Genomic DNA, 26,031 nt, shown 5'->3' with positions numbered 1-26,031 from the left:
GGCTGACTTATTAAGATTCCCCTCCCTCTGATATTACGCATGTGGATAGGGAACTATAGAAAGAGTCAGCGCCAGTCAGTGGCAAGCCATAGACCACTGTGCACACCGCACCTCTACACTAGCGTCCGGTGGTGTCACGTCTCTCACGGCACTATCGCATAGCGGCTGTGTCTGCCGCCGCGCTGCATTCAGCAGCATTTACCGGCGTCCGCAGTCGCGACGCCGCACGCATGATAGGTCTAGACGGACACCGTCCTCTGTCTTGGACCCTGTCCTGTGACCTGATTGCATGCGTGCAATTTCACTGAGACCTGTGAGTCTAACAGGCTCGGTGTTTATGTTTATGTTACAGCGCCTCTATGAGTTAAGAGTCCGCTCTGTGCACATCGGGTGACGTTGATCCCGTGTGCATTATACCGCCATATAGTGCGTCTGCCATTGTCTAGCAGAGGTTTTAACACCTACTGCACTGTGGACCCCGAGCGGCGAAAGCACTTTATTATTTATTTATTTATTTAGTGCTTTCCGCCGTTCCTAACAGTCAGCACCATTTTCATTAGCGTTCTTTGCTGTGACAGTGAACTCTTTTGATCCCTCCAGGTACCCCAAACTTGCTGCAAGGCATCGCGAGTCAAATACAGCTGGTATCGACATCTTCTCAAAATTCTCAGCATTTATCAAAAATACCAAGCAGCAAGATAATGCAGGTGAGTATAACATTTATTTCTGTGTAATATAGGGCGTTATAAATTTTGTAAAGCTCGGATTTTAAGGGTGGCAGTTTTATGTTCCTAAAATGTAAAATCTTTGCACATTTTCCATTGTGGGACATGAATTTTATTGTGCTCTCCACTGTCATTGATGATCATGATGACATATCGCTATAATGTGCCTTAAATCACTGATCAATGGGGGTCAAACTGCAGCAACCTCACTATGAAGCAGAGGCTAGATGAGTCTATGGTGCGACAGTTATCGCAGTTTATTCATCCATGAGATAGGGAAGTCACAGAGGCAGGTTTAAAAGTCACAGTCCGAGTGCAGACTGCAATCTAGGAACCAGCCTTGGATCTCCAGACCTGAACTCTACAATCTCTTAGGTATAGAGAAGGCGTCTAGATCAGTGGACCCACGACCAGTCCACACATTGTAGTCCAAAATAGGACCACGAACGTCGGATTTGTGAGACAGACTTCATTTGGAGGTTGAATATTATTTTAGCATTGTGTGGTCGTATTTTATGAACTAAGTGCAGCTGTATTATTTTGACTCTATATGGCGGTATTATTTTAACCTACATTACAAGAAAGAGTTTCTAAAATACCGTAGCTTTAGTTTCTTTGGTTTTATGGTTTCAATAAAAATATACTATGGGTGGATATCAGTGTCATCAGTGTTTTGGATCCGAGTTTCATCAGTGTTTGTTCCATGTGTCAGTGTTTCTTCAGTGATTTTCATGTATGGATAAAGAAAGACATTAAAAAGCTTTTCCTATTAACTTAGTCATGGACAGAACATGGACAGCACAAGGACAGCACATATCGACAGCAAAAGGACAGCACACAGCACACATCGACAGCAAAAGGACAGCACACAGATAGCACACATTGACAGCAAAAGGACAGCACACAGCACACATCGACAGCAAAAGGACAGCACACATCAACAGCAAAAGGACAGCACACAGATAGCACACGGACAGCAAAAGGACAGCACACAAATAGCACATCGACAGCAAAAGAACAACACACGGACCGCACATGGATACCATCTGTGTGCTGCCATTGATTTTCACAGACCCATATACTGGTATTGAAACTTTTCAGCCATGATGCCGGTAAAAAGCAGACATTTCTCTTTGATTTTTACAGCTCCAAAGATTATACCAGGTACACATTCTATATGTCAAAATCAATTCTGGCGCTTTGCCTAGGCTTTTCCCGGTTGCCCTGGTACGGTGGCAATCGGGGTAATGGTTTTGTCATTAATGTCAATTGTGTAATGTCCGCTGACACTAAATCCAGGGGTTAGTAATAGAGAGATGCCTATCAGACACCTCCATTACTAACTCTGATGTTAAAAACAAATTGCATACCGATGTCATACGGAGGCTAGTTGAAAAAAATTGCATTGTACTCGCATGACACTCGCATGACTCTTGTCTTACTTTTCCTGATCAACATCCGAGTAATTATTTTTTTATGCAGATTTGAACAAGCCCTAAGGAGTACTCCTATGTTGCTATATATTGTTTTTTGCAAAATATTAAAGGGGTTGTCTACTTTTGGGGCCTTATTTTCCTACTCAAATGCAGTTAATTGGGGTTAAAAAAAAAACTACATTTTTTCAAATGGGCATCATTAATTAATTTTGCACCATTTCCTTCTGTAACCTCTGTGTTACACCGGCTATTGCTGGCTGCAGAAGGAGTTGACTGAGAATCTGTCAGTCAGTCCGCTATGTTGTACTTACAGAGAGTTTATAACTCGCTTCTATTAGCTCCTCTCAGCTGATTTATGACCACTGATCAGATCACATCAATGTTGAATGTGCAGGTAAATAAAGACCCTGGAAAAGCCAAAGGGTGCAACATTTTTAATTAAATCCAAATGTAGTTTTTAGTATTTGAGGAGGATGTGAAGAGCTCCATTGTAGAGATGATAAACTGCAGGGCAAACCCGCAGATAAACTGCAGGTCTTCCTTAATAAATCCGCACGGAAAAATCCGCAGAGAATTCCGCAGAGTGTGCACACACCCTAAAAGGTGCGTGGCGCAATCTTTCTGGCCGCCGTCGCTTCTCCACACCCAGTGATGAATTTGTGAACAGTCAAGTGGCAGAGGGGCTAATCGAACATCTTGGTGCTCTCATAAAACCCACCTTGTCTGATATACTATATACTGCAATATAGCATATAGTACAGACCATGAAATTGTAGGTTCAAGTCCCCTATGGGGGGCTAAGAGAAAAAATAAGTAAAATAATAAAATTAAAAAAACTTTAAATCACCCCTCCTTTCCCTCTTAAACACTTAAAAAAAAAAAAAAGATAATTTAGAAAATATTTGGTATCGTCAATTTTGTAATAAAATATAATACAAAGCGATGAAAACATTGTTTGTACCCCAAATATTAGCATCAAACACTTTTGCAGCGTGCAGAAAAGAGTCCCCACACAGGTCCACCAGTGGAAAAGTTTTAAAAAAGTTACAGGTCTCAGAAAATGACGACACAACCCAACTTTTATTTACAAAGTTCCCAATTTTTTCGATAACCAGTAAAATATATATAAAAAATGATAAGTTTGCTATCGCCGGAATTGGACAGACCCGGAGAATCGCACTGCACAATAAATGGCAGAAAAACAAAAACAATGGCGGAATTGTGGTTATTCTTTATACTATTTCATTGAATGGGGAATTTTTTTTCTTGTTTTTTTTTTCAGTACATTTTATGGTAAAATGAATGGTGATATTCAAAAGTACAACTTGTCTCGCAAGAAAAAAAAAAGCTACAGGGACAGAAAAAAAAGACAAAAATAACAACCCGGGGGCTACTGTATTTCTTTTTTCCGTCAGATTTTCATGTCAAAGGCAAAAGTGAATCCGGACGAGGGCGTGCTGAAGGTGGAGGTGCACATGGCTCTTTTTTTTTTTTTTTTTTATAAGGGACGCTTTATTTTTTGTGGAAGGAACTTATCACACTGGAAAATAAACCTTCAGGGGAATCTGATTTTCCCAGTGTCATGTCCCACCCTTTCCTCAGGAACAGTCTCTTTCTTTCCAGTCGCATTGGCAGCCGACACGATGGCCTCGATTATTTAGGACGAGCCTTTTAGGAAATACTGTTGAAAGGAAGGTCAGAGTTTATAACGCACGTGAATATTATATAATGTATAATATATAGAATTCAATATATGTGGGTCGCCCTCCCAGGGCTGTGGGGTACTCGGTACCGGGCCGGTGTCTGCGGGATGCGTCACAGCAGCGGTGACCCGATCCGTGGCCCTGGGCGCCCAAGTAACGGGGGAATTGAAATGGTGGAATGTAGTTAATGGAATAGTTCGTGACGCCACCTGTGATGTTCGGCAAGTGAGATGTTAAGCCGAGGCTGCATGCAGATCCACTGGGACTGATGGTATGGTGCAGCAAAGATGTAAAAGCTCCCCACAGGCGAAGCTGTAGTCCCAGGGCAGTGTAGATGTGGTTGGCACAGGGATGTAGCAGTGCCGGAAGGGTAAGAAGCAGACAAAGACACAGCGGGGTGCAATTTCTGTACCTTTACTTGATAAATGCCATCCAGGGTCCTGATTACAGATGGTACTGGAGCAGGCTAGCCTGGAAGCAGCTCAGGGATTCTCTCTCAGCAGATGGGCTGTGCAGTCTCCTTCTTAGCGCTTATTTGAGTGAAGTACTCCTAGTACTGAGTTACACTGAAGTTCCTCCTAATTCTCTTCTACTAGCACTGCTCGTATGGCAGACAGCTGTAGCCGCTATTCCTCTCTTGGCTCACTCCGTGCTGTTGTGTCTCCGAGTCTTAGATGGGAGTAGGGCATTTACAGCCTCCTACTCCTCTGGTGTCTGTTGCAGGACCATTAGTATCCATACAACCGTGGAGACCAGGCTCCAGTTCATACGCTCTCACTGTGAGGGAGCTCTCTTTCCTCAGCTCAACCTCCGGTTTCTCTCCACACGTCTGCACTCGTGGACCTCCTCACACTAACTGACCACTCCTTCCTCTTGGCCCTCAGAGAGCACTCCTCCCTTCAATTCCGGTTCAGAGTCCCCCCTGCTGGCCTGGAGTGGAACTGTGTTGCATGTATAGGTTAACTGCGAGAGAGACCCTTCACTGCTTCCAAGCCTGGCATTACCCTCCCTGGAGGAAGGCAAAGCCACTGTGGCGGCCGTACTCCTGGGGGCGCCACATATGAGAGCGGCAACAGGAGTCTAGATATCAGTTTTTCCAATGGAAAATGAAAGCAGTGATCCGATTGGTTGCTACGGACAACTGTTTCACTTTCTCTTCCATTCACCCAATTGGAGATGTCTCAATTCTCATAGCAACCAATCAAAGCGTGAGTTTCAATTTTCCACTGCATGACTGAGGACTGAAAGCTGAACAGTGATAGGTTGCTATTGGCAACCTATCGCTATAATAATATAATATAAAAGGCATAAAATAACTTAATTTCACACACAAAAATGATATATTAGGCTATGTTCACATTTCATTATACTAAGCGTTGCGCATAGGGTGGCGTTTTGGTGACAGAAGCTCGGTGTTTGCCCTTTAGGCCTTGGCTGGGCCGGTAGGCATCGACATGTCATTTTTTTCTACTTTATAGATAGATTTTACAATGAGTGCCTATGGGAGACACAAGCCAGTACAATGGTGCAGGGCTGGCATCTGCACCCGTGACCCTGGGTCAATGCTGGGGCCCACTGTGCTTGGGGGACAGACATTCGGCCTAGATTTACATCGGCCACATGTTTGCTCTGCATCATGTAGTGGGGTCAAACACTGAGCCGGCCCCATACATGTCATATACAGCCAGGATCACAGCAGTGTATTACCCCCATCCAAGAGGATCTGGTCAGCTCTGCCAACCCCACTCTGATAAGATCATACATATACGTATAACCTTACATACACACACACATATATATAGCAATTACTGGCACGGTATTTATCGCCCAATATTCCCAAAACTTAATGTCTAAAAAACCCCAATATTATTACCATATTACCATATTTGGTATCTCCACATGTATAACTGTCCCATCTGTCCATAATCACTGTATATTAGTCACTTTGTTTACCCCCTTCCCCCCAAAAAAAGCAATGAAAGGGGGTCAGAAGGTCCTATGGAAGGAACCATTTTCTGATCTTTTCGTTTTTTTATAGTGGAGGCGACCTGACCAAAATACAGCGATTGTGCCTTTGTGTTTCAAGCTCTGAGACAAAAAAAAATAAAAGACTTATATATCCCCCCTTATTATATATCCCCCCTTTATATGCCGAAAGTCATAACTCAATGGCAGAAATATAAATCTATTTGCAGCTGCCTCCCCCTAGTGGCAGCTACCGGCAGTGTTTGCAGAAAACTTTTCCTGATCTCTGGACTATCTGGGAGAGTAAAGAAGTGTGGAGGTCGCTTACAATTTCCTAGCAAATTGTGATGAGCGAACTTGCTTGAATAAGGCGTTATCTGAGCATGCTCGTGTGCTAACCGAATGCCTTCCCCGTAGCTGCATGTCTTGCGGTTGTTCAACAGCAGCAACGCATGCAGGGATTACTTGTTTGTTAGCCGCGAGACATGCAGTCGCGGGAACTCTAACATTTTTCAAGCATGCGGAAGACACTCGGTTAGCACCCGAGCATGCTTGGAAAACACCTTATCCCAGCACGTCCGCTCGTCCTTAGTAATATCTAAGTGACCTTAACATATATGGCTATGTGTAAACGGATGGTAGCTGTACTTCACTGCTTTATTGTCACACACTAGCTGTACAGTTTTCACAGGGTTTTAGGCCTTTCTCTCCGTATCCTCCTCTCACTATCAAGATTCACCACAAAGTGGCTGCTGCATTCCCTGCCTCTGCTTTTATACAGGCTGTGATAGATCGTCCTAATTGGCTGTGTTAAACCATGTGATAACTGCAAGTCACTATAGAAAAGCCAGCCTGGCCATGCCCAGGTTCATGTGATCCTACTTTGGCTAATGTAACTTTCTGCTAGGTGTAAAACATTTTGGGCAAATCGAATCGCAAATTTTTCAAACTCACCGGGTTCAGCGCAGTCCTAAACAGTTCTCACAAATTGGATTCACATCAAGTCGACGCTCCTGACTACCAAGCATCGTTTTGACCAAATGAGCTTATCCATTAGATACAATCACTTCTTGGGCCTCGATCACACATCAGTGATTGTTCTCCTGGCGCTGGATCCGATTGTCATCTCATTTTTAGCATCTGTATGTAATCCATTTTTTACTATGCAGAAAAGCAAAAAAAAATCCCAAGCTTCTACTAAAACCCATTTAGACTGCGTTCACACAAGCGCCTGGAAAATCATTACGGTAGTTTTTTTTGCCCAAAGTGGGCGAACAAGTTTTTTTTTTTGTTTTCATTCATCAGGTTTTTTTGTATTCCTGTGTAACATGTCTTTTTACATTATTATAAAAAAAATCCCAAAAGGTCCAATTTATTTTATATGTAATCTTTGTAATAGCTGGAATTCAGTGGCCATGTCTCAGCCCCCAAATAAAGGATGAGACCAGCGAATGTGGCACCACAAAGGGTGTAAAAATTAAAAAAAATTCAGATGTCCCATTTTTCAACGTACGAGTCCAAAGTGAAAATCGGACATGTGGAATAGAATATCACAGGTATGAGCGCCCTCACTGATTATTACGCGTACCACTTATATCACAGGTATGAGCGCCCTCACTGATTATTACGCGTACCACTTGTACGCAACGATCGGACGTCTGCATGAATTTTAAGACAGTGAAAAATGGACAGTACTAGAAGTTCAACATGGATGGGATCTGTGGGCTGTCTCTTTTTTTTAACAAGGGTCCATTGACTTCAATGGGGATTTTGACTCACAAATCAGATCACAGTTGCACTTGTCACCGTTTTTATTTGCAGACCAATGGTAAGGAAAAAAGAAACTTAGGTAAAAAGGCCCCTAGAATTGAATGGGTATGCGTTCTACCCATATAAAACATGGATAAAACGCGTACGACAAAAATAGACGTCTGACTGGAGCCTTAATCACCTATCTATAGAAGAAAAATCCGGACTCCCATTCTATTCCATTATATATATTATCGGGATTGGTACCCCTTTCTGTGCACCCATCTAACGTTAATTTCGGAGTGACGTGTCTCCCTTGGTCTATTATTCACCTATCTATATAGAGCTAGAGATGGGGCTTCTCAGAATTCTGGGAATAAGATGACATGACATGCATGTACATGAAGAATAACACTATTTCTGGTCATTATATGTCCTGTCTCTATGTAGCACATATCCAGAATTAGCAGCAGCAGTACAGTAGTACTAGGTAGTGTAGCTGTGAATCCAGCTCTGGGGTAAGATATGAAACTTACTAGAAAACTGCAGTATAGATCACATTATACTGCAGTACTGAGCAGTGTAAATGTTTATACAGCACTGGAGTTTCATAAACACTTACTAGAAAGTAGCACCAGCATCCGTCATTTTGCCTTTTTCTTTCCTCCTCTCCATAAACTTCAGAATGCAGATGCAATCTGATCCTTAAGGGAGCTTGTAGTGAAGCTTGTTTTGGCCAAAATGGATTTTAGCTATTTTTTAGAGTGAGTAATGAATTGAGGAGACAGGTAGAGGAGTTGAAGAAGTGGCTCATAAGTGAAGAAAGAAGCAGGGCAGCAGTGGATAGCACTGCAGCCTTGCAGCGCTGGAGTCCTGGGTTCAAATCCCACCAAGGAAAACATCTGCAAGGAGTTTGTATGTTCTCCTCCGGATTCTCCAGCTTCCTCCCACATTCCAAAGACATACTGATAGGGAATTTAGATTGCGAGCATCATCGGGGACAGCAATGATAATGTGTGCAAACTGTAAAGCACTGCAGAATATGTTGGCGCTATATAAAAATAAAGAAATTATTATTATCGCTTTGATGTGATATATTACAAAGTTTCTTATATTCCATTGTACTATATTGATTTATGCAAAGTTTATGTATACCTGTGTTGCATGTGAAATCAATATAGTATCACTGTGAGTGTAGACTAGCTACTATTATGTGTCTATTACACAGCACACACAGCCATGAGGGATTCCCGTCCCCATCTCTTTGATGCCCATGCTCTTAAGCCACAGCACTGAGGACATTATATGACAGTAATGAGCTCTGTAACTGTGAAGCAAGCACTGGGGTAGGATAAACAATTACTAGAAAAGTGCAGCAAGGAGGGCATTACACAGCAGTACTGAACGGTGTAGCTGTGAATCCAGCACTTAGGTGATATAAACCAATTACTAAAAAGCTTCCTCATGGAGGCCATTATGCAGCAGCATTTAACTGTGTAGCTTTAAATCCAGCACAGAGGTGAAATAAAACAATTACTAAGAAGCTGCACAATGGAGGCCTCTACACAGCAGTACCAGCTGTTACCTGTGAATCCAGCAGTGGAATAAGATAAAACACTTACTAGAAAGCTGGAGCTGTCAAAACTGTACTATGTGAATATAGTGGTAGTCCGTCCCCCTACCACTTATGAATACACCAGGCTGTTGATACAGACTTCATATTGGGGCCTGCAACGTCACTTTATGACTCTACCCCTCATGTCTGTTTGTAAAATGCAGAATGAGGCCCCAACCATTATTTCTGGGAGCCACTACATCCAGAATGCTGTTAGAATAGATCCTGATGAAGACTGTTATGTCGAAACGCGTCATCTGTTTCTGAAGTGTTTTTTCATATGCCCGGCAATCCCGTGCCATTCATGTTTTAACCTAATGGATGAAAGGTTATATTTTAGTCTGCGATCTACGCGCTGTTTTTTTCCCCTTTTTTTTCCTTCCTAAGTACGTTTTCTCTATGGAACCGTGCTGAGTGCCAGCTGCTTAATGAAGACTTTACAGAAGGGTGAGCTGACTAGAGTTCTGTTTTTTTTTTTTTTTTCTCAAAATCCAACACTGGCGTGTAGCTGCATACTTGACTGTGAACACTGGAGGGCAGGAGAGTTCCACCAGTGACAGCAGCTTATACCCAGAGATGTTCTGCAAAACAGTGGACTTGACTGCACAATGACTCGTCAGCTCCGTACCTTACCTGTCTGTACAGTGACCCGTCAGCTCCGTACCTTACCTGTCTGTACAGTGACCCGTCAGCTCCGTACCTTACCTGTCTGTACAGTGACCGGTCAGCTCCGTACCTTACCTGTCTGTACAGTGACCGGTCAGCTCCGTACCTTACCTGTCTGTACAGTGACCCGTCAGCTCCGTACCTTACCTGTCTGTACAGTGACCCGTCAGCTCCGTACCTTACCTGTCTGTACAGTGACCCGTCAGCTCCGTACCTTACCTGTCTGTACAGTGACCCGTCAGCTCTGTACCTTACCTGTCTGTACAGTGACCCGTCAGCTCCGTACCTTACCTGTCTGTACAGTGACCCGTCAGCTCCGTACCTTACCTGTCTGTACAGTGACCCGTCAGCTCTGTACCTTACCTGTCTGTACAGTGACCCGTCAGCTCCGTACCTTACCTGTCTGTACAGTGACCCGTCAGCTCTGTACCTTACCTGTCTGTACAGTGACCCGTCAGCTCCGTACCTTACCTGTCTGTACAGTGACCCGTCAGCTCCGTACCTTACCTGTCTGTACAGTGACCCGTCAGCTCCGTACCTTACCTGTCTGTACAGTGACCCGTCAGCTCCGTACCTTACCTGTCTGTACAGTGACCCGTCAGCTCCGTACCTTACCTGTCTGTACAGTGACCGGTCAGCTCCGTACCTTACCTGTCTGTACAGTGACCCGTCAGCTCCGTACCTTACCTGTCTGTACAGTGACCCGTCAGCTCCGTACCTTACCTGTCTGTACAGTGACCCGTCAGCTCCGTACCTTACCTGTCTGTACAGTGACCGGTCAGCTCCGTACCTTACCTGTCTGTACAGTGACCGGTCAGCTCCGTACCTTACCTGTCTGTACAGTGACCGGTCAGCTCCATACCTTACCTGTCTGTACAGTGACCCGTCAGCTCCGTACCTTACCTGTCTGTACAGCGACCCGTCAGCTCCGTACCTTACCTGTCTGTACAGTGACCCGTCAGCTCTGTACCTTACCTGTCTGTACAGTGACCCGTCAGCTCCGTACCTTACCTGTCTGTACAGTGACCCGTCAGCTCCGTACCTTACCTGTCTGTACAGTGACCCGTCAGCTCCGTACCTTACCTGTCTGTACAGTGACCCGTCAGCTCTGTACCTTACCTGTCTGTACAGTGACCCGTCAGCTCTGTACCTTACCTGTCTGTACAGTGACCCATCAGCTCTGTACCTTACCTGTCTGTACAGTGACCCGTCAGCTCTGTACCTTACCTTTCTACAGTGACCCATTAACTCCGTATCATACCTGTCTGTACAGTGACCCATTAACTCCGTATCATACCTGTCTGTACAGTGACCCATCAGCTCCGTATCTTACCTGTCTGTACAGTGACCCGTCAGCTTCTTATCTTACCTGTCTGTACAGTGACCCACTCCTTGAAGCTTGAGGTGAAACGTGCGTCGGGGTATGGGGACGCTGCTGTGCATCTTTATATTTCCTTATACACAAGTATTTACTGGACATTTATTATTAAATAGCAGTATGTTACTTCTAGTAGGCCGCTCAGGACAGTAATTTTGTCTGTTTTGCGATCTTTGCTATATATGATTGTCCAATGATGTTGACTGTATTAAGACCAATACTGAAATATTTACCTAGGTCATGTGGTGGGTGGTTTTTGATTAATACTTTCAGCCTGGTCTGCCCTCAGTTTTCCTTCTACCGTGTATTGGGTGTCAGTATGTACTGCTAGAATTCTATTCCCTCTTGCGCTAGACTTTTTTAGTAGAGATCTCATCTCACTGTGAAATGTATTGAGTCATATGAGGATTCACTGGCTTTGATCTCCATAGATGGTTTTCCTTTTTGATTATATTTGCAGTCCACCGTCTCATGGGTGTCAGTCTGTACTTATAAAATTCTATTCTCTCCCTTATTAGGCTAGTTACCTTGTGGCCTGGGTGTTTAATCTCTGTCTGTACAGTGACCCGTCGGATCCGAATTTTATGAGTAGGGTCATAGTATGATAGGTTGTCAGATTCTACAGCCGCTGGAAGTGGTTGTCAGACACAAATTCTTTGATGAAAGCCTGTCGTATGCAGTGGCATCTGAAAGGGGGTTGTCGGATGTAAGTTTATATGAAATCAGGTTGTCAGAAACAAGGGCTTCTGAAAAGAGTTGTCAGTAACAACAGTATTCATTGAGAAGTTGTCAGAACTGTATAGAGTGTGCCAACTGCAAATGATTGTCAGACACAAAGATATCCTAAGAGATTCCAAACCATTAGTAGAAAGGTTGTCAGATGCAAGTTCATCAAAAGAGGGGTTGTCAGATACACGGGCATTAAAAGAAAGGATGACGTTAAAATAGAAGTTGTCAGATTCGAGGTTACCAGACTTACATCTGACGATACAAGGGGATTTAGAGACAAGTGATAAGACGTTGTCAGATGTAGATTTATTTGACGAGAGGCTGTCAGTGAGAAGTTGTCAGAGCAGGGGAGCGATGTGACTATGTGACTGTAGATCTGAGGCTCGGTGGGGTCGCAGTTCTATGGTCGTCCCCTTGCAGGCCCTGCTATATTGGGGGGCAGCTGTCACATGCTATCCCAGTAGTTCTGTATGGATGGACACTAGCACTCACTTGGCCGCCGGTCAGTGGCTTTGACTTGATTTCTTGCCTTGGATTGAATGTGTCTCTTCTGGCTCTGGAAAGAAAGCATCGCGCAAACTGACATTTTTCTGGCGGCAGCGTTACATTCTGATAGGCGTTTTGTCAATGTTTATAGAGCTCAGACAGTTAATCCTATTCCCCAGCAAGAAATTCACGTTCCTGACGCTGGGTCTGGTACCCTAATCTGCCCAGAAGAACATGTGGAAAATAGTACATAGAAATACCACTGACCTCGGGGGACCTCGGGGAAGGGCGAAAAACACCGCTCTGCCCGGACCCTCGCTGTGCTTCTGTCTGCACCACGCCGTCATCTGCAGGATGCTTAGAGCACTTTTATAGTATGAGTTATTGGATAACACTACGTACTTTATCATCATTGAAATGGTGGAGAAAGATGTGTATATATATTTTTGGATGCAGTAAAATAAAGCTTAAAGGGTTTATCTATTTTTATCTAACAGTGGAGGACCTACATTGCATTAAATTAATTGGTAACTGTGAAATACCTCACTTTACCTGCGGAGGCGCTGCAGGGAAACTGAACAGCTCCTGTCAAGTTTCGTAACAACAGATTACACCTGATCCTGGGGGGGATGAATCCCAGCAGGGAAAAGCTTTGTGATCTGCTAGAAGGGGTGGTCTGAAACAAAGCTTAATTTTAATTCTAAATCCCTATCTATTTAGTGCCATAATCTAAAAGATTTTCAAATATACTTGAATTGAAAATTCCCTATCCTTTACCAACTACTTTTCTTTTTTTCCCCATCGCCTTCTTTTTTGATGACACTTCGTATGAGAAACCCAGGTCACTGCCTCAGCATCTGGCACCTCCATGAAACAAAGCAATGTGCACAATGACAGTGCACTCTGTCTCTGGTTCGGATCAGTAGTAACAAGCCGGCATGAGAGCGCACTGTTAGTGCATACTGTAAGACGAATATCCGGCTTGCAGTTGCCAGTGCTGCCCCCTTAAGTGACCCATCACTGGTCTCTAGAAGTCGGGGATTCGTCTTACAACACTCCAACAGTGCGCACTGGTTCCAGCTGGTTATTGCTGATAAGCTAGAGAGTGAACTGTCATTGTGCACAGTTCACTATCCCAGACCCTGATATAATTGTCACTGATGACTATTTGTTTTGGGGAGGTTATGCACAGTGACCACAGCCTCTGGCCTCTGATGATGCGTCACTGACTATTCATGCACTGGGATACTCAAACAAAGCGTCATCAAAAAATAAGTTTTTTAAAAAAACAAAACAATTACTGTAGTGAGCGATATGGGATTTTTAATTCAAGTAGATTAGAAAATAGTTTACATCATAGCACAATATAGACGGCGACGCGATTTAGGGTGAAAATTACTTTGTGTGTCGGACCACCCCTTTAACATCAAAGGACCGTTGTAACCATAAAGATTCCTCAAAGGGAAGCGTGACTACGGAATCAGACTACACAGGTTATTTTTAAAGTCTGTCACCCTGGAGAGACATATAGGCAAAAGTATTACACCTCTGATGATCTCTCTATTCGATCCAAAGGCAATAAAGGGGTTATCCATTACCAGACAACTCCAGTCTGCACTAACAAAAAAAAACTGCAAACATATATCGAGATTGGAGGACAACACGTCTCCTCCAGAGTCCAGTGGTGGCGTCTTTACACCACTCCATCCGATGTTCAGCATTGTGCTTGGTGATATACGGCTGCCTGCAGCTGCTCGGCCATGGATCTCCTGGCGGGGGCGCAGTGTTTGTGCTGATGTTGTACCAATGGAGGTCTGGACTCTGCAGTTATGGAGTCATCAGATCGGTGGTGACTTTCCTGCCCTCTGCTTCTCAGCACTCGCTGGCCCCGCTCTGTAACGTTACGGGGTCTCCATGGCTGCGTTGCTGCGGTTCCTTCCGCTTCTCAATAATAACACTCACAGGCGATGGGGGAAGATTTAGCAAGGGAAAAAGTGTCATGAACGGACTTGTTACCGGCTGGGATTTCATCACATGATGAAACGTTCTGCAACTTTACGATATGCTTTTCATTCTTCTTCAGTTTAAAGATCTCTGCCGTCAGTTAATGGAAACATTGGGGGAAATCACGACCCAAAAACGCGTCACGTAAAAGTTTCAACTAATTTTTTTTTTTTTAGCAAAATTGTTTCCACTTACTGAAAGCAAACAGAGATATTGAAAAAATAAAAGTACGTTTAAAAAGTTGCCGAACTTTTAATAATAGTAGATTTATTTCCGCGCTCAGACTGTAGACACATCAACCTGTCGAATCCGTGCAAATGCAAAATTCTCAGAATCGTGTCGGCAGTGCGGCACCCTGGTGCAAAATAGCCACAGGCTGCCGAGCCCCTGCCAAAGACCCTCAGACTCCCTCCCCTCCCTAGATATATCTAGATACACTCCCAAATGATTCTCAGAATACCGTCTGCTGTCCAGATGTGAACCCGTAACATTACCGTGTGTGACACCTGCGCGGAGAGACGGAACGGTGTGAACAGACACAATCCCGTGTAAGCTGCAGCCTAAACCCTTGCATCTCGTCAGTCCCATAACCGAGGAAGAGAGGACATATGGGATTAATCACCCCCGTGTCATACACGTCTGCCATGTTCCATAGATTTATTGTACATGCCACCTATAATTCTCTGTATATACATATATCAATAGGAATATAATTACTTGCACAAGTTTATATACAAATGTAGTTTCTGTTCTGTTTCTCTAAGTCGGGGGATGTCAGGTTTTTTTTTTTTTCCCACTTTTGGAAAGTGTAACAATGAATGAATAGCAAATGTGAGGACTTGTCTTACAAATATACCGTGTATGTAACTTACACATCATGTTCTTACAGTGCAAGGGGACGAAAATATGGGTTCTCAGCCGTATACAAACTTTATGATGTTTGTAGATTTGCTCCTGCAGTTAAAAACACCAAAAAAAAAATAATTCTACGAGGCCACTAGACAATAAAAAGCTTAGAAAATATAAGTTTATGAGATATGCATTACAAAAAATATAATTATATTTATACATTTATATATGATTAATAAATATATAAAGGGCTTGTGAATGATAAAAATCAGAGCAAGAAAGCATATGTGTTACACAAGTGGTCCAGAAACACAATGACATATAATTACCGTAGTGAAAATGTAGAGGATCGACGCGTTTCTGCTCTTAGGCTATGTGCCCACGTATGCCGAAAATTTCTGCTTCAGAAACGGACTCCTTCCCAGAAAACGTGCGTTTTATTTCCGCTCGTTTTTTGCGCGTTTTCTGCTCTAAAAACAGGTGCAAGAATACCGATGAAACAACTGCTCGCAGCCTGCCAATACATGGAGGGGGCGGTTACCTGGTATGTTAATGCACAATTAAAACTTGTATGCGGCGCTGCTCACACTATGGCAATGCACAGCATCCAGGCCAGCCTAGTAATGACACCCTTCTATTAGCTCAGGCGGGCTGGCCCAGCGCTATCAAAATGCATGCCATGTGAACAGACACCGCAGTTTACAAGACCAAATGGGCCCAACTGCACCCTGAATAAAAAGTGCAAAAAACACATTAAAAAAATGTGGAGTATTAGCTGATATTTTGGCCAAAATACGTGAGCCCGTAACCTGCGCCAAAGGTCTCCACGTTTACGGGTACCTAACACTAAACCCTAACACTGAAATTGCACAGAAAGATGGGTCCACTGCATCCTGATAGTGCATTTGTCTGGAGGCCTGGATGGGTAAACCTTTCTGCTTTTTTTCCGCTGTTTTCTATTATTGGAGGATTTTTAAGTCCTCTTTCTGTGTCAGGGTGTCACTACTAGGCTGGCCTGGATGCTGTGCATGGCCATAGTGTGAACAGCGCCGCATACAAGTTTTTTATTGTGCATTAACATACCAGGCAGCCGCCCCCTCCATGTATTGGTAGGCTGTGAGCGGTTGTTTCATCGGTATTCTTGCACCTGTGTGGCCATCTTAATTATATGGGTCCACTGCATCCTGCATTTGTCTGGAGGCCTGGACGGGTAAACCTTTCTGCTTTTTTGCGGTTTTCTATTATTGGAGGATTTTTAAGTCCTCTTTCTGTGCTATTTCAGTGCATCCAAGATTCACCCTGATAATTTCCATATTAGAATATTAAAAGGAAACAAAATTGCACTATATAAACCCCTAGCTCCATGTTTGCAGTTGCCAGTTATAAGTTTTACTTAAACTGGTTCACTCATGTTTATTTGCTCCTACTTAGCTAGTTTGATTCTTTTTTCTGACCTCAGCTCGTGTTTTTACAATTCTACTGCCTAGCGGTTTTGTTCCTTATCCTGACCATTTGGTACTAACCGGCTTTCTAACCATTGTTCCAGCCCGCTCCACTGGCCAGAAGCTACTCTGTGGGCTTAACCTAGGATCCCCTGCGTAAGGGTGAAGGCCAAGGTTCTCCTGGGATCTATGAGAGGGAGTAGTTAGTGCCTGTCTGTGTAAAGCATTTTAAGTGTTGACAGCCTTCCACTAACAGTGTTCCCTTACACGTGTCTACTGGCCCAATAGAGTTATCCCTGGTGTCTAGTGATCCAGTACAGATGTCCCTGGTGTCTAGTGATTCAGCACAGATATTCCTGGTGTTTAGTGATTCAGTACTGATATCCCTGGTGTTTAGTGATTCAGTACAGATATCACTGGGGTCTAGTGATTCAGTACAGATATCCCTGGTGTCTAGTGGTTCACTACAGATATCCCTGGTGTCAAGTGAGTCAATACAGATATCCCTGGTGTCTAATAATAATAATAATAATCTTTATTTATATAGCGCCAACATATTCCGCAGCGCTTTACAGTTTAACAGTTTCAAAACACAAGTCATAAGTAACAACGTTAACAATACAATAATTAAAGCAAAATAAGACGACCCTGCTCGTGAGAGCTTACAATCTACAATGAGGTGGGGGAGATACAGAGTACAGGTGTGTATTTACAATGGTGTACTTACAATGATGGTCCAGCCATCTTGAGGGAGTGAGGGATGGATGGAGATAGTGAATGGGCTACACAGGCACACTTACACATAGAATGACTTTGATTAGTGAACGTGATAGGCCGCTCTGAACAAATGTGTTTTGAGGGAGCGCCTGAAACTATGCAAATTGTGGATAGTCCTGATGTCTTGGGGTAGAGCATTCCAGGGGATAGGAGCAGCACGGGAGAAGTCTTGGAGTCGGGAGTGGGAGGTACGGATTAGTGCAGAGGTTAGTCGAAAGTCGTTTGCAGGGCGCAGCGGTCGGTTAGGCCGATGGACAGAAAGGAGGGAGAAGATGTAGGGGGTTGCTGCACTGTGGAGAGCTTTGTGGGTGAGAACAAGTACTTTGAATTGGATCCTATAATGAATGGGCAGCCAATGTAAGGATTGGCGAAGAGCGGATGCGTCCGAGTACCGATTAGTCAGATAGATGACCCTGGCTGCTGCATTAAGTATGGACTGGAGAGGGGATAGTCGAGTGACGGGGAGGCCAATTAATAGAGCATTGCAGTAATCCAGGCGGGAGTGGATCAATGCTACAGTGAGAGTTTTTGTTGTTTCCATGGTGAGAAAAGGGCGGATTCTAGAGATGTTCTTTAGGTGTAAGCGGCAAGAGCGGGCAAGAGATTGTATATGGGATGTGAAGGAGAGATTGGTGTCAAGCATAACACCCAGACAGCGCGCCTACTGCCGGGGTGTTATTGTGGTACCACCCACGGAGAGGGAGATGTCAGATTTAGGGAGGTTAGTAGGTAGCGGGAGCAGAAGAAGTTCAGTTTTGGAGAGGTTGAGTTTCAGATAGAGAGCGGACATGATGTTTGAGACTGCGGACAGACAGTCACTGGCGTTCTGTAGTACAGCGGGGGTAAGGTTGGGGGAAGACGTATATAGTTGTGTGTCATCAGCATAAAGATGGTACTGAAAGCCAAATCTGCTGATGGTCTGTCCAATTGGGGCCATGTAGAGAGAGAAAAGATGGGGGCCAAGGACTGAACCCTAAGGTACCCCGGCTGCAAGAGGAAGAGGAGATGACGTGGAGCCAGCGAACAAAACACTGAAGGAGCAGTCAGAAAGATAGGACGAGAACCAGGATAGAGCAGTGTCCTTAATGCCTATTGACTGGAGCATAGAGAGTAGGATATGGTGGTCAACAGTATCGAAAGCTGTAGATAGATGAAGAAGAATGAGCAGAGAGTGGTCACCATTACATTTTGCTGTCAGAAGGTCATTGGTCACTTTGAGTGCAGTTTCAGTCGAATGTAGGGGGCGGAAGCCGGACTGTGAAGGGTCTAGAAGGGAGTGAGTGGAGAGGTAACGGGTAAGGCGGGAGTAAACTAGGTGCTCCAAAAGTTTAGAGATGAAGGGGAGATTGGAGACTGGTCTGTAGTTGTTTGTGCAGGCAGGGTCGAGAGTGGGTTTCTTTAGTAATGGAGTAACGATGGCGTGTTTGAAGGAGGATGGGAAAATGCCCGAGGAGAGGGAGAGATTAAACATTGTAGTTAGGTGGGTTGTGACGACTGGAGAGAGAGACTGGAGGAGATGTGAGGGAATGGGGTCGGTAGTGCATGTAGTCGGATGAGAAGAAGAGAGGAGTCTGGAGACTTCTTCTGTGATGGGATCAAATGTGGAAAGTGAGCCAGGGGAGATGCAGTAAGCGATGGGAGTCACAGCACTTGGTGGTTGAGAGCAGATTTCCTGACGGATATTGTCTATTTTGTCTGTAAAGTGGGAGGCCAGGTCATCAGCACAAATGTCTGTGATAGGGGCTTGTGCTTTTGGCCTGAGGAGGGAGTGAAAAGTGTCAAAAAGTTTCTTGGGGTTGTTGGCTAGTGAGGACATCAGGGTGGTGAAGTAGGTCTGTTTGGCGAGGTGAAGGGCAGCGTTATAGGTTCTTAACATAAATTTGAAGTGGATGAAGTCTTCTGGTGTGCAGGTTTTTCTCCATAGGCGTTCAGCACTCCTAGAGCATTGCTGGAGAAGTTGAGTTTGCGATGTGAGCCAGGGCTGTTTTACTCTGTGCTTAGAGGATCTGAGGGTGAGGGGAGCTACCTGGTCAAGGGTGCTTCTAAGCGTGTCGTTGTAGTGATGAACAGCCAGATTAGGACAGGAAAAAGAGGAGATTGGGGACAGTGATGAGTGTAGGGAATCTGAAAGTGTCTGAGCGTTAATGGCTTGTAGATTTCTTAATGTTTGGTAGGTAGGAGTGAGCTGGGGTGGGCGAGGATTTGTGAGCGTGAAGGAGAGAATGTTATGGTCAGAGAGTGGAAGCGGTGAGTTATTTAGGTGGGAGATTGAACAGAGCCGGACGAAGACCAGATCAAGGATGTTACCGTCCTTGTGTGTCTCAGAGGTTGAAAGCTGCGAGAGGCCTATAGAGGTGGTTAGTGATAGAAGCTGGGATGCAGATGTGGAAGTAAAGCTGTTAATGGGGATGTTGAAGTCTCCCAGGATAAGAGTTGGTAGTTCTGAGGACATGAAGTGCGGCAGCCAGGCTGAAAAGTGGTCAAGGAAGTGGGTGGGTGAGCCTGGGGGCCGGTATATGACCGCTACTCTGAGGGAGAGAGGACAGAAGAGCCTGATGGTGTGGACCTCAAAAGAAGGAAATATGAGTGATGGAACTGGGGGGATGACCTGGAAAGTGCATTGTGGGGACAGGAGTATGCCAACTCCACCACCATGTCTGTTTGTGGGTCTCTGGGAATGAGAGAATTGTAAGCCACCATAGGAAATGGCAGCAGGAGAGACAGTGTCAGAATCCTGAATCCAAGTTTCAGTGAGGGCCAACAGATTGACAGTTGTTCAGAAAGTAGTTGTGTAGATAAGGAAGCTTGTTACAAACAGACCGTGGATTCCAGAGGGCACAATTAAAAGATGGAGATGAGGGAGTGCAAGTAATATTAATTAGATTATTATGGTTTCGATAAGAGGTAGGGTAGGGGTTGAGGTTGGGGGATTGTGGACCAGGGTTGGGGGAGATGTCCTCTGAAATCAGTAGGAGTAGGAAGATAAAGAGCAAATAGTTGTTGGAATTGTAGGTAGTTTTTTTCTGTGATGTGTTTGGGCAAGATGGGCTGAGGTTTCTCAGGAAGGTGAGGAGTGCATGGGAGCTGTACATGGGAGAGGGAAGTATAAAGGGGCTGATGTGTATTAGTCGTGATGGAGGGGGGATGGGGTGGTGAATGTGGATGGCAAGGGAACACAGGAGGAAATAAAGCACATGGATAAAAGAGAGAGCAAAGTGTGGGTTACCTGACTCCTGCCCTGATTAATTGCCATGTATAACTGCCGTTTTCTTGATGCTTAGCTTCTGTGATGCTTTGCTTATGGGATGCTTGCGTGCTGCACCCCACACTGCGTGCTTCCCCTTAGGAACTACTACATATATAGGCCACACTACAGGGTCAGGAGAGAGGGATTATGTGAGCTGGTTGGGTATAATTTGGCAGCTGGGGCCAGCACACCAGTGGGTGGTTAGATGATCAAAGGCACTAGACCAGGTTGTGTGGATATGCTATAGCACCTTCCACCTGATAAGATCTAGAGAGGCCCCAGTCACGGATCTAATGCAGTAAGTATTACATACAGTGCAACAAATGAATTATACCAAAGCTTTAGCAAGCACATTGAAATATGCAGCAAAATGGTAAAACAGCAGAAGACAGACAACAAGCAGAAGTATGGAGTTGTACCATTTGGATATATTGCAGCAGAAAATAGAGGCAGCAGAGGTGGGAAGTTGTACCATTCAGGCTGCTTGCTAGCAGTGAATGGAGTAAATACATACAGGGTGCTCAGTTGATTACCTGTGTGAAGAGAGAAGATGAATGTTAATTCCATGCCATGTATAACTGCCGTTTTCTTGATGCTTAGCTTCTGTGATGCTTTGCTCATGGGATGCTTGCGTGCTGCACCCCACACTGTGTCTAGTGATTCAGTACAGATATTCCTGGTGTCTAATGATTCAGTACAGATATCCCTGGTGTCTAATGATTCAATACAGATATCCCTGGTGTCTAGTGATTCAGTAAAGATATTCCTGATGTCTATAGTGATTCAGTACAGATATCCCTGGTGTTTAGTGGTTCCATACAGATATCCCTGGTGTCTAGTGATTCAGTACTGATATCCCTGGTGTGTAGTGGTTCCATACAGATATCCCTGGTGTCTAGTGGTTCACTACAGATATCTCTGGTGTCTAGTGATTCAGTACAGATATCCCTTGTGTTTAGTCATTCAGTACAAGTGTCTCGGGTGTCTATTCATTCAGTACAGATATCCCTGGTGTATAGTGGTTCAGTACAGATATCCCTGGTGTATAGTGGTTCAGTACAGATATCCCTGGTGTATAGTGGTTCAGTACAGATATCCCTGGTGTCTAGTGAGTCAGTACAGATATCTCTGTTGTCTAGTGATTTAGTACAGATATCCCTGGTGTCTAGTGGCTCACTACAGATATCCCTGGTGTCTAGTGATTCAGTACAAATATCCCTGGTGTCTAGTGATTCAGTACAGATATCCCTGGTGTCTAGTGATTTAGTACAGATACCCCTGGTGTCTAGTGATTCAGTACAGATATCCCTGGTGTCTAATGATTCAGCACAGATATCGCTGGTGTCAAGTGATTCAATACAGATATCCCTGGTGTCTAGTGATTCAGTAAAGATATTCCTGATGTCTATAGTGATTCAGTACAGATATCCCTGGTGTTTAGTGGTTCCGTACAGATATCCCTGGTGTCTAGTGATTCAGTACAGATATCCCTGGTGTCTAGTGGTTCACGACAGATATCCCTGGTGTCTAGTAATTCAGTACAGATATCCCGGGTGTTTAGTGGTTCACTACAGATATCCCTGGTGTCTAGTGATTCAGTACAGATATCCTTGGTGTCTAGTCATTCAGTACAGATATCCCTGGTGTCTATTCATTCAGTACAGATATCCCTGGTGTCTATTCATTCAGTACAGATATCCCTGGTGTCTAGTGATTCAGTATAGATATCCCTGGTGTCTAGTTGTACAGTACAGATATCCCTGGTGTATAGTCATTCAGTACAGATGTCCCTGGTGTCTAGTGATCCAATACAGATATCCCTGGTGTCTAGTGATTCAGTATAAATATCCTTGGTATCTAGTGATTCAGTACAGATATCCTTGGTCTGTAGTGATTCAGTATAGATATCCCTGGTGTCTAGTTGTACAGTACAGATATCCCTGGTGTATAGTCATTCAGTACAGATGTCCCTGGTGTCTAGTGATCCAGTACAGATATCCCTGGTGTCTAGTCATTCAGTACAGATATCCCTGGTGTCTAGTCATTCAGTTCAGGTGTTCCTGGTGTCTAGTCCTCACAACAACATTCAAAGAACTGCAGGCCTCACTTGTCTCAGTTAAGGTCAGTGTTCATGACTTCACCATAGGAAAGAGACTGGGCAATAATGGTCTGCGTGGCAGAGTTCCAAGACGAAAACCACTGCTGAGCAATAAGAACATAAAGGCTTGTCTCCGTTTTGCTATAAAACATCATGATATTTCCCAAGACTTTTGGGAGAATGCTCTGTGGCCTGACGAGACAAAAGTTAAACTTTTTGGAATGTGCATGTCCCTCATATCATACCAACAGTAAAATATGGTGGTAGTAGTGTGATGGTCTGGGGCTGTTTTGCTGCTTCAGGACTTGGAATACTTGCTGTGGTAAATGGAACCATGAATTCTGCTGTCTACCAAAAAAATCCTGAAGAAGAATGTCCAGCCATCTGTTCATGACGTCAAGCTAATGCGCACTTGGGTTATGCAGCATGACAGTGATCCAAAACACACCAGCAAGTTCACCTCTGATTGGCTTAAGAAAAGCAAAATTAAGACTTTGGAGTGGCCTAGTCAAAGTCCTGACCATAATCTGACTGAGATGCAGTGGCAAGACCTTAAAAAGGTGTTTAATGCTCAGAAACCCTCCAATGTGGCTGAATTACAACAATTCTGCAAAGATGAGTGACCAAAATTCCTCCAGACCGTTGTAAAAGACTCATTGCCAGTTATCACAAACGCTTGATCGCAGTTGTTGCTGCACAACCAGTTATTAGGTTTAGGGGGCAATCACTTTTTCACACAGGGCCCTGTAGGTTTGGATTTCTTTTTGCCTTAATAATAAAGATCTTCATTTATAAACTGCATTTTGAGTTTACTTGTGTTATCTTTGTGTAATATTAACATTTGCTTGGTGATTTGAAACAAACATGAAAAAGAATAGGAAATCAGGAAGGGGGCAAACACTTTTTCCCACAATTGTAGCTGGTAAAATTTGATATACCCAGTGTCTAGAGGTTTAATTAGTATATTACATAGAGGTTCATCAGGCTTGTCTGACAACATCATATGCCTCTGATTGTAGATATCTCAGAATCATAGAATGGTAGAGTTGGAAGGGACCTCCTGGGTCATCTGGTCCAACCCCCTGCTCAATGCAGGATTCACTAAATCATCCTAGACAGTTGTCTGTCCGGCCTCTGTTTGAAGACTTCCTTTGAAGGAGAACTCACCACCTCTCGTGGCAGACTGTTCCACTCATTGATCACCCTCACCATCAAAAAGTTTTTTCTAATATCTAATCTGTGTCTCCTCCCATTCAGTTTCATCCCATTGCTTCTAGTCTTTTCTTGTGGAAATGAGAATAAAGATGATCCTTCTACAATGTGACAGCCCTTGAGATATTTGTAGACAGCTATTAAGTCTCCTCTCAGTCTTTTTTTTGCAAGCTAAACATTCCCAAATCCTGTAACCGTTCCTCATAGGACATGGTTTGCAGAACGGTCGCCATTCTGGTCGCTCTTTTCTGAACTTGCTCCAGTTTGTTGATGTCTTTTTAAAATGTGGTGCCCAAAACTGGACACAGTGTTCCAGATGAGGTCTGACCAAAGAGGAGTAGAGGGAAATAATGACTTCACGTGATCTAGACTGTATGCTTCTGTTAATACATCCTAGAATTACATTTGCCTTTTTTGCTGCTGCATCACACTGTTGACTCATGTTCAGTCTGTGATCTATTAGTATACCCAAGTCTTTTTCACATGTGCTGTTGCTTAGCCCTATTCCTCCCATTCTGTATATACTTTTTTCATTTTTATTGCCCAAATGTAGCACTTTGCATTTTTCCCTGTTAAAAACCATTCTGTTAGTTGCTGCCTCTATCTAGATGCCTCTGAATTATATATGATTGAATTAGCTCCTAAAAATGCTCACTATACGATATAGCAACTTTGAGTAAAAGTTCAAAAAATTGTCCACTATTGCAAAAAAATTGGTACGAGTCTGAAACAAAAACTTTTTTTCAGTTCTCATTTTTATCTTAATTTTATTAATAATCATCAATTATTATTGAAGCGAAGAGGGAAAAATAATAGTAAAAAAAAAAACCACTGTAAAAATATTTTGCAAGTGTTCCTTAAAATTTTCATACAAATAACCAGAGATCTTACAGCCTTTTAAAGGGGGAGGAAATGTATCCCCTTCCTAACGTGAATTACATGTTGTTTTAGTCGTGTGCGCCTGGGAGGTGGCCCGCGCTGTTTTGTTTGCTTTACGGCCTGTCTGCTTTTATTGGTAAGCGTATCTATCCCTTAGCATATAGATGATTGCAAGCCTGTGCCAAGAGACGAAAAAAAAATGTGTGTGCAACTCTAAAAATTCTGCGCTCCACCTAATTATAGATAATTACAGGTAACCCCTGTGAGCGCACGTGTGAAATCACAGTGCACACATTGTTCGCGCCGTGCAATTATTGGCATCAATAACTGTCTCTTTAATCAACATGTTTTGGGAGGCTGTAAATTAAACAATTGTATACAAGCCGCCCTCTTGTTCATCTGAATGTATTAATATTACTAGATAAACGTCTGGTGAGCAATGACGCGTCGCTTGAACCCCCCTTATCCCCGGTCTATCTGAAACGGTTCATGGATAAGGTTAAGATAAATGGGGTTTTCATGTTATGTTTGCACATTTCATGGCGGACGGTCTCCAGATAATACTCTGTGGGGGAGGTCGACGGGACTATTATGGGGGCTGATACTGCAGCTAAAGCCAGAGACACCACAAAGAAATATGATGGTTGTGGACAACTGGTGCCAAAACCATGGTATGACCTAGTGGATGTCATCCATGACTCATTTTCGAATGTCCTTCACAGTCCAACCAAATAAAATACTAGAAACACTGGTAATTTTTTATTTTTTGAAAATTTTTAGTTTCAAGACCTCAACAAGCACACTATTCCAAACTGTATGCAGATCCCTCCAACGCTATTTGGTACCAGCTCCTTGCTTACGCAGTAAGGAGTAGATAGTTGTGGACAACTGGTGTCAAAAACAAGGTATGAACTAGTGGATTTTATCCATGACTGCTTTTCGGATGTCCTTCAAAGTCCAACCAAATGCTAGAAACGTTGGTAATTTTTATTTGCAAAATTCTTAGATGCTTTGTCAAAATCCTCAATAATGACACCATATCGAACAATGTGCAGATTCCTCCAACAACAA

General features: G+C 43.7%; 1 protein-coding gene across 3 annotated transcripts in view; it reads left to right on the top strand.

Annotated features, from left to right (window-relative positions):
• CLIC5 (chloride intracellular channel 5) overlaps positions 1 to 26,031 on the top strand; it is a 158,574-nt gene that overhangs the window by 116,282 nt on the left and 16,261 nt on the right. For all 3 annotated transcript variants that reach the window (XM_073586537.1, XM_073586536.1, XM_073586538.1), the window contains exon 4: positions 601 to 707. In XM_073586537.1, the coding sequence (XP_073442638.1) occupies positions 601 to 707 (107 nt within the window). The remainder of the gene's footprint in view (positions 1 to 600; positions 708 to 26,031) is intronic.

This window comes from Dendrobates tinctorius, unplaced genomic scaffold, assembly GCF_039654945.1.
Source record: "Dendrobates tinctorius isolate UK_male_01 unplaced genomic scaffold, ASM3965494v1 ptg000093l, whole genome shotgun sequence".
NCBI lineage: Eukaryota > Metazoa > Chordata > Amphibia > Anura > Dendrobatidae > Dendrobates > Dendrobates tinctorius.
This window is presented reverse-complemented; position numbering and strand designations above follow the sequence as displayed.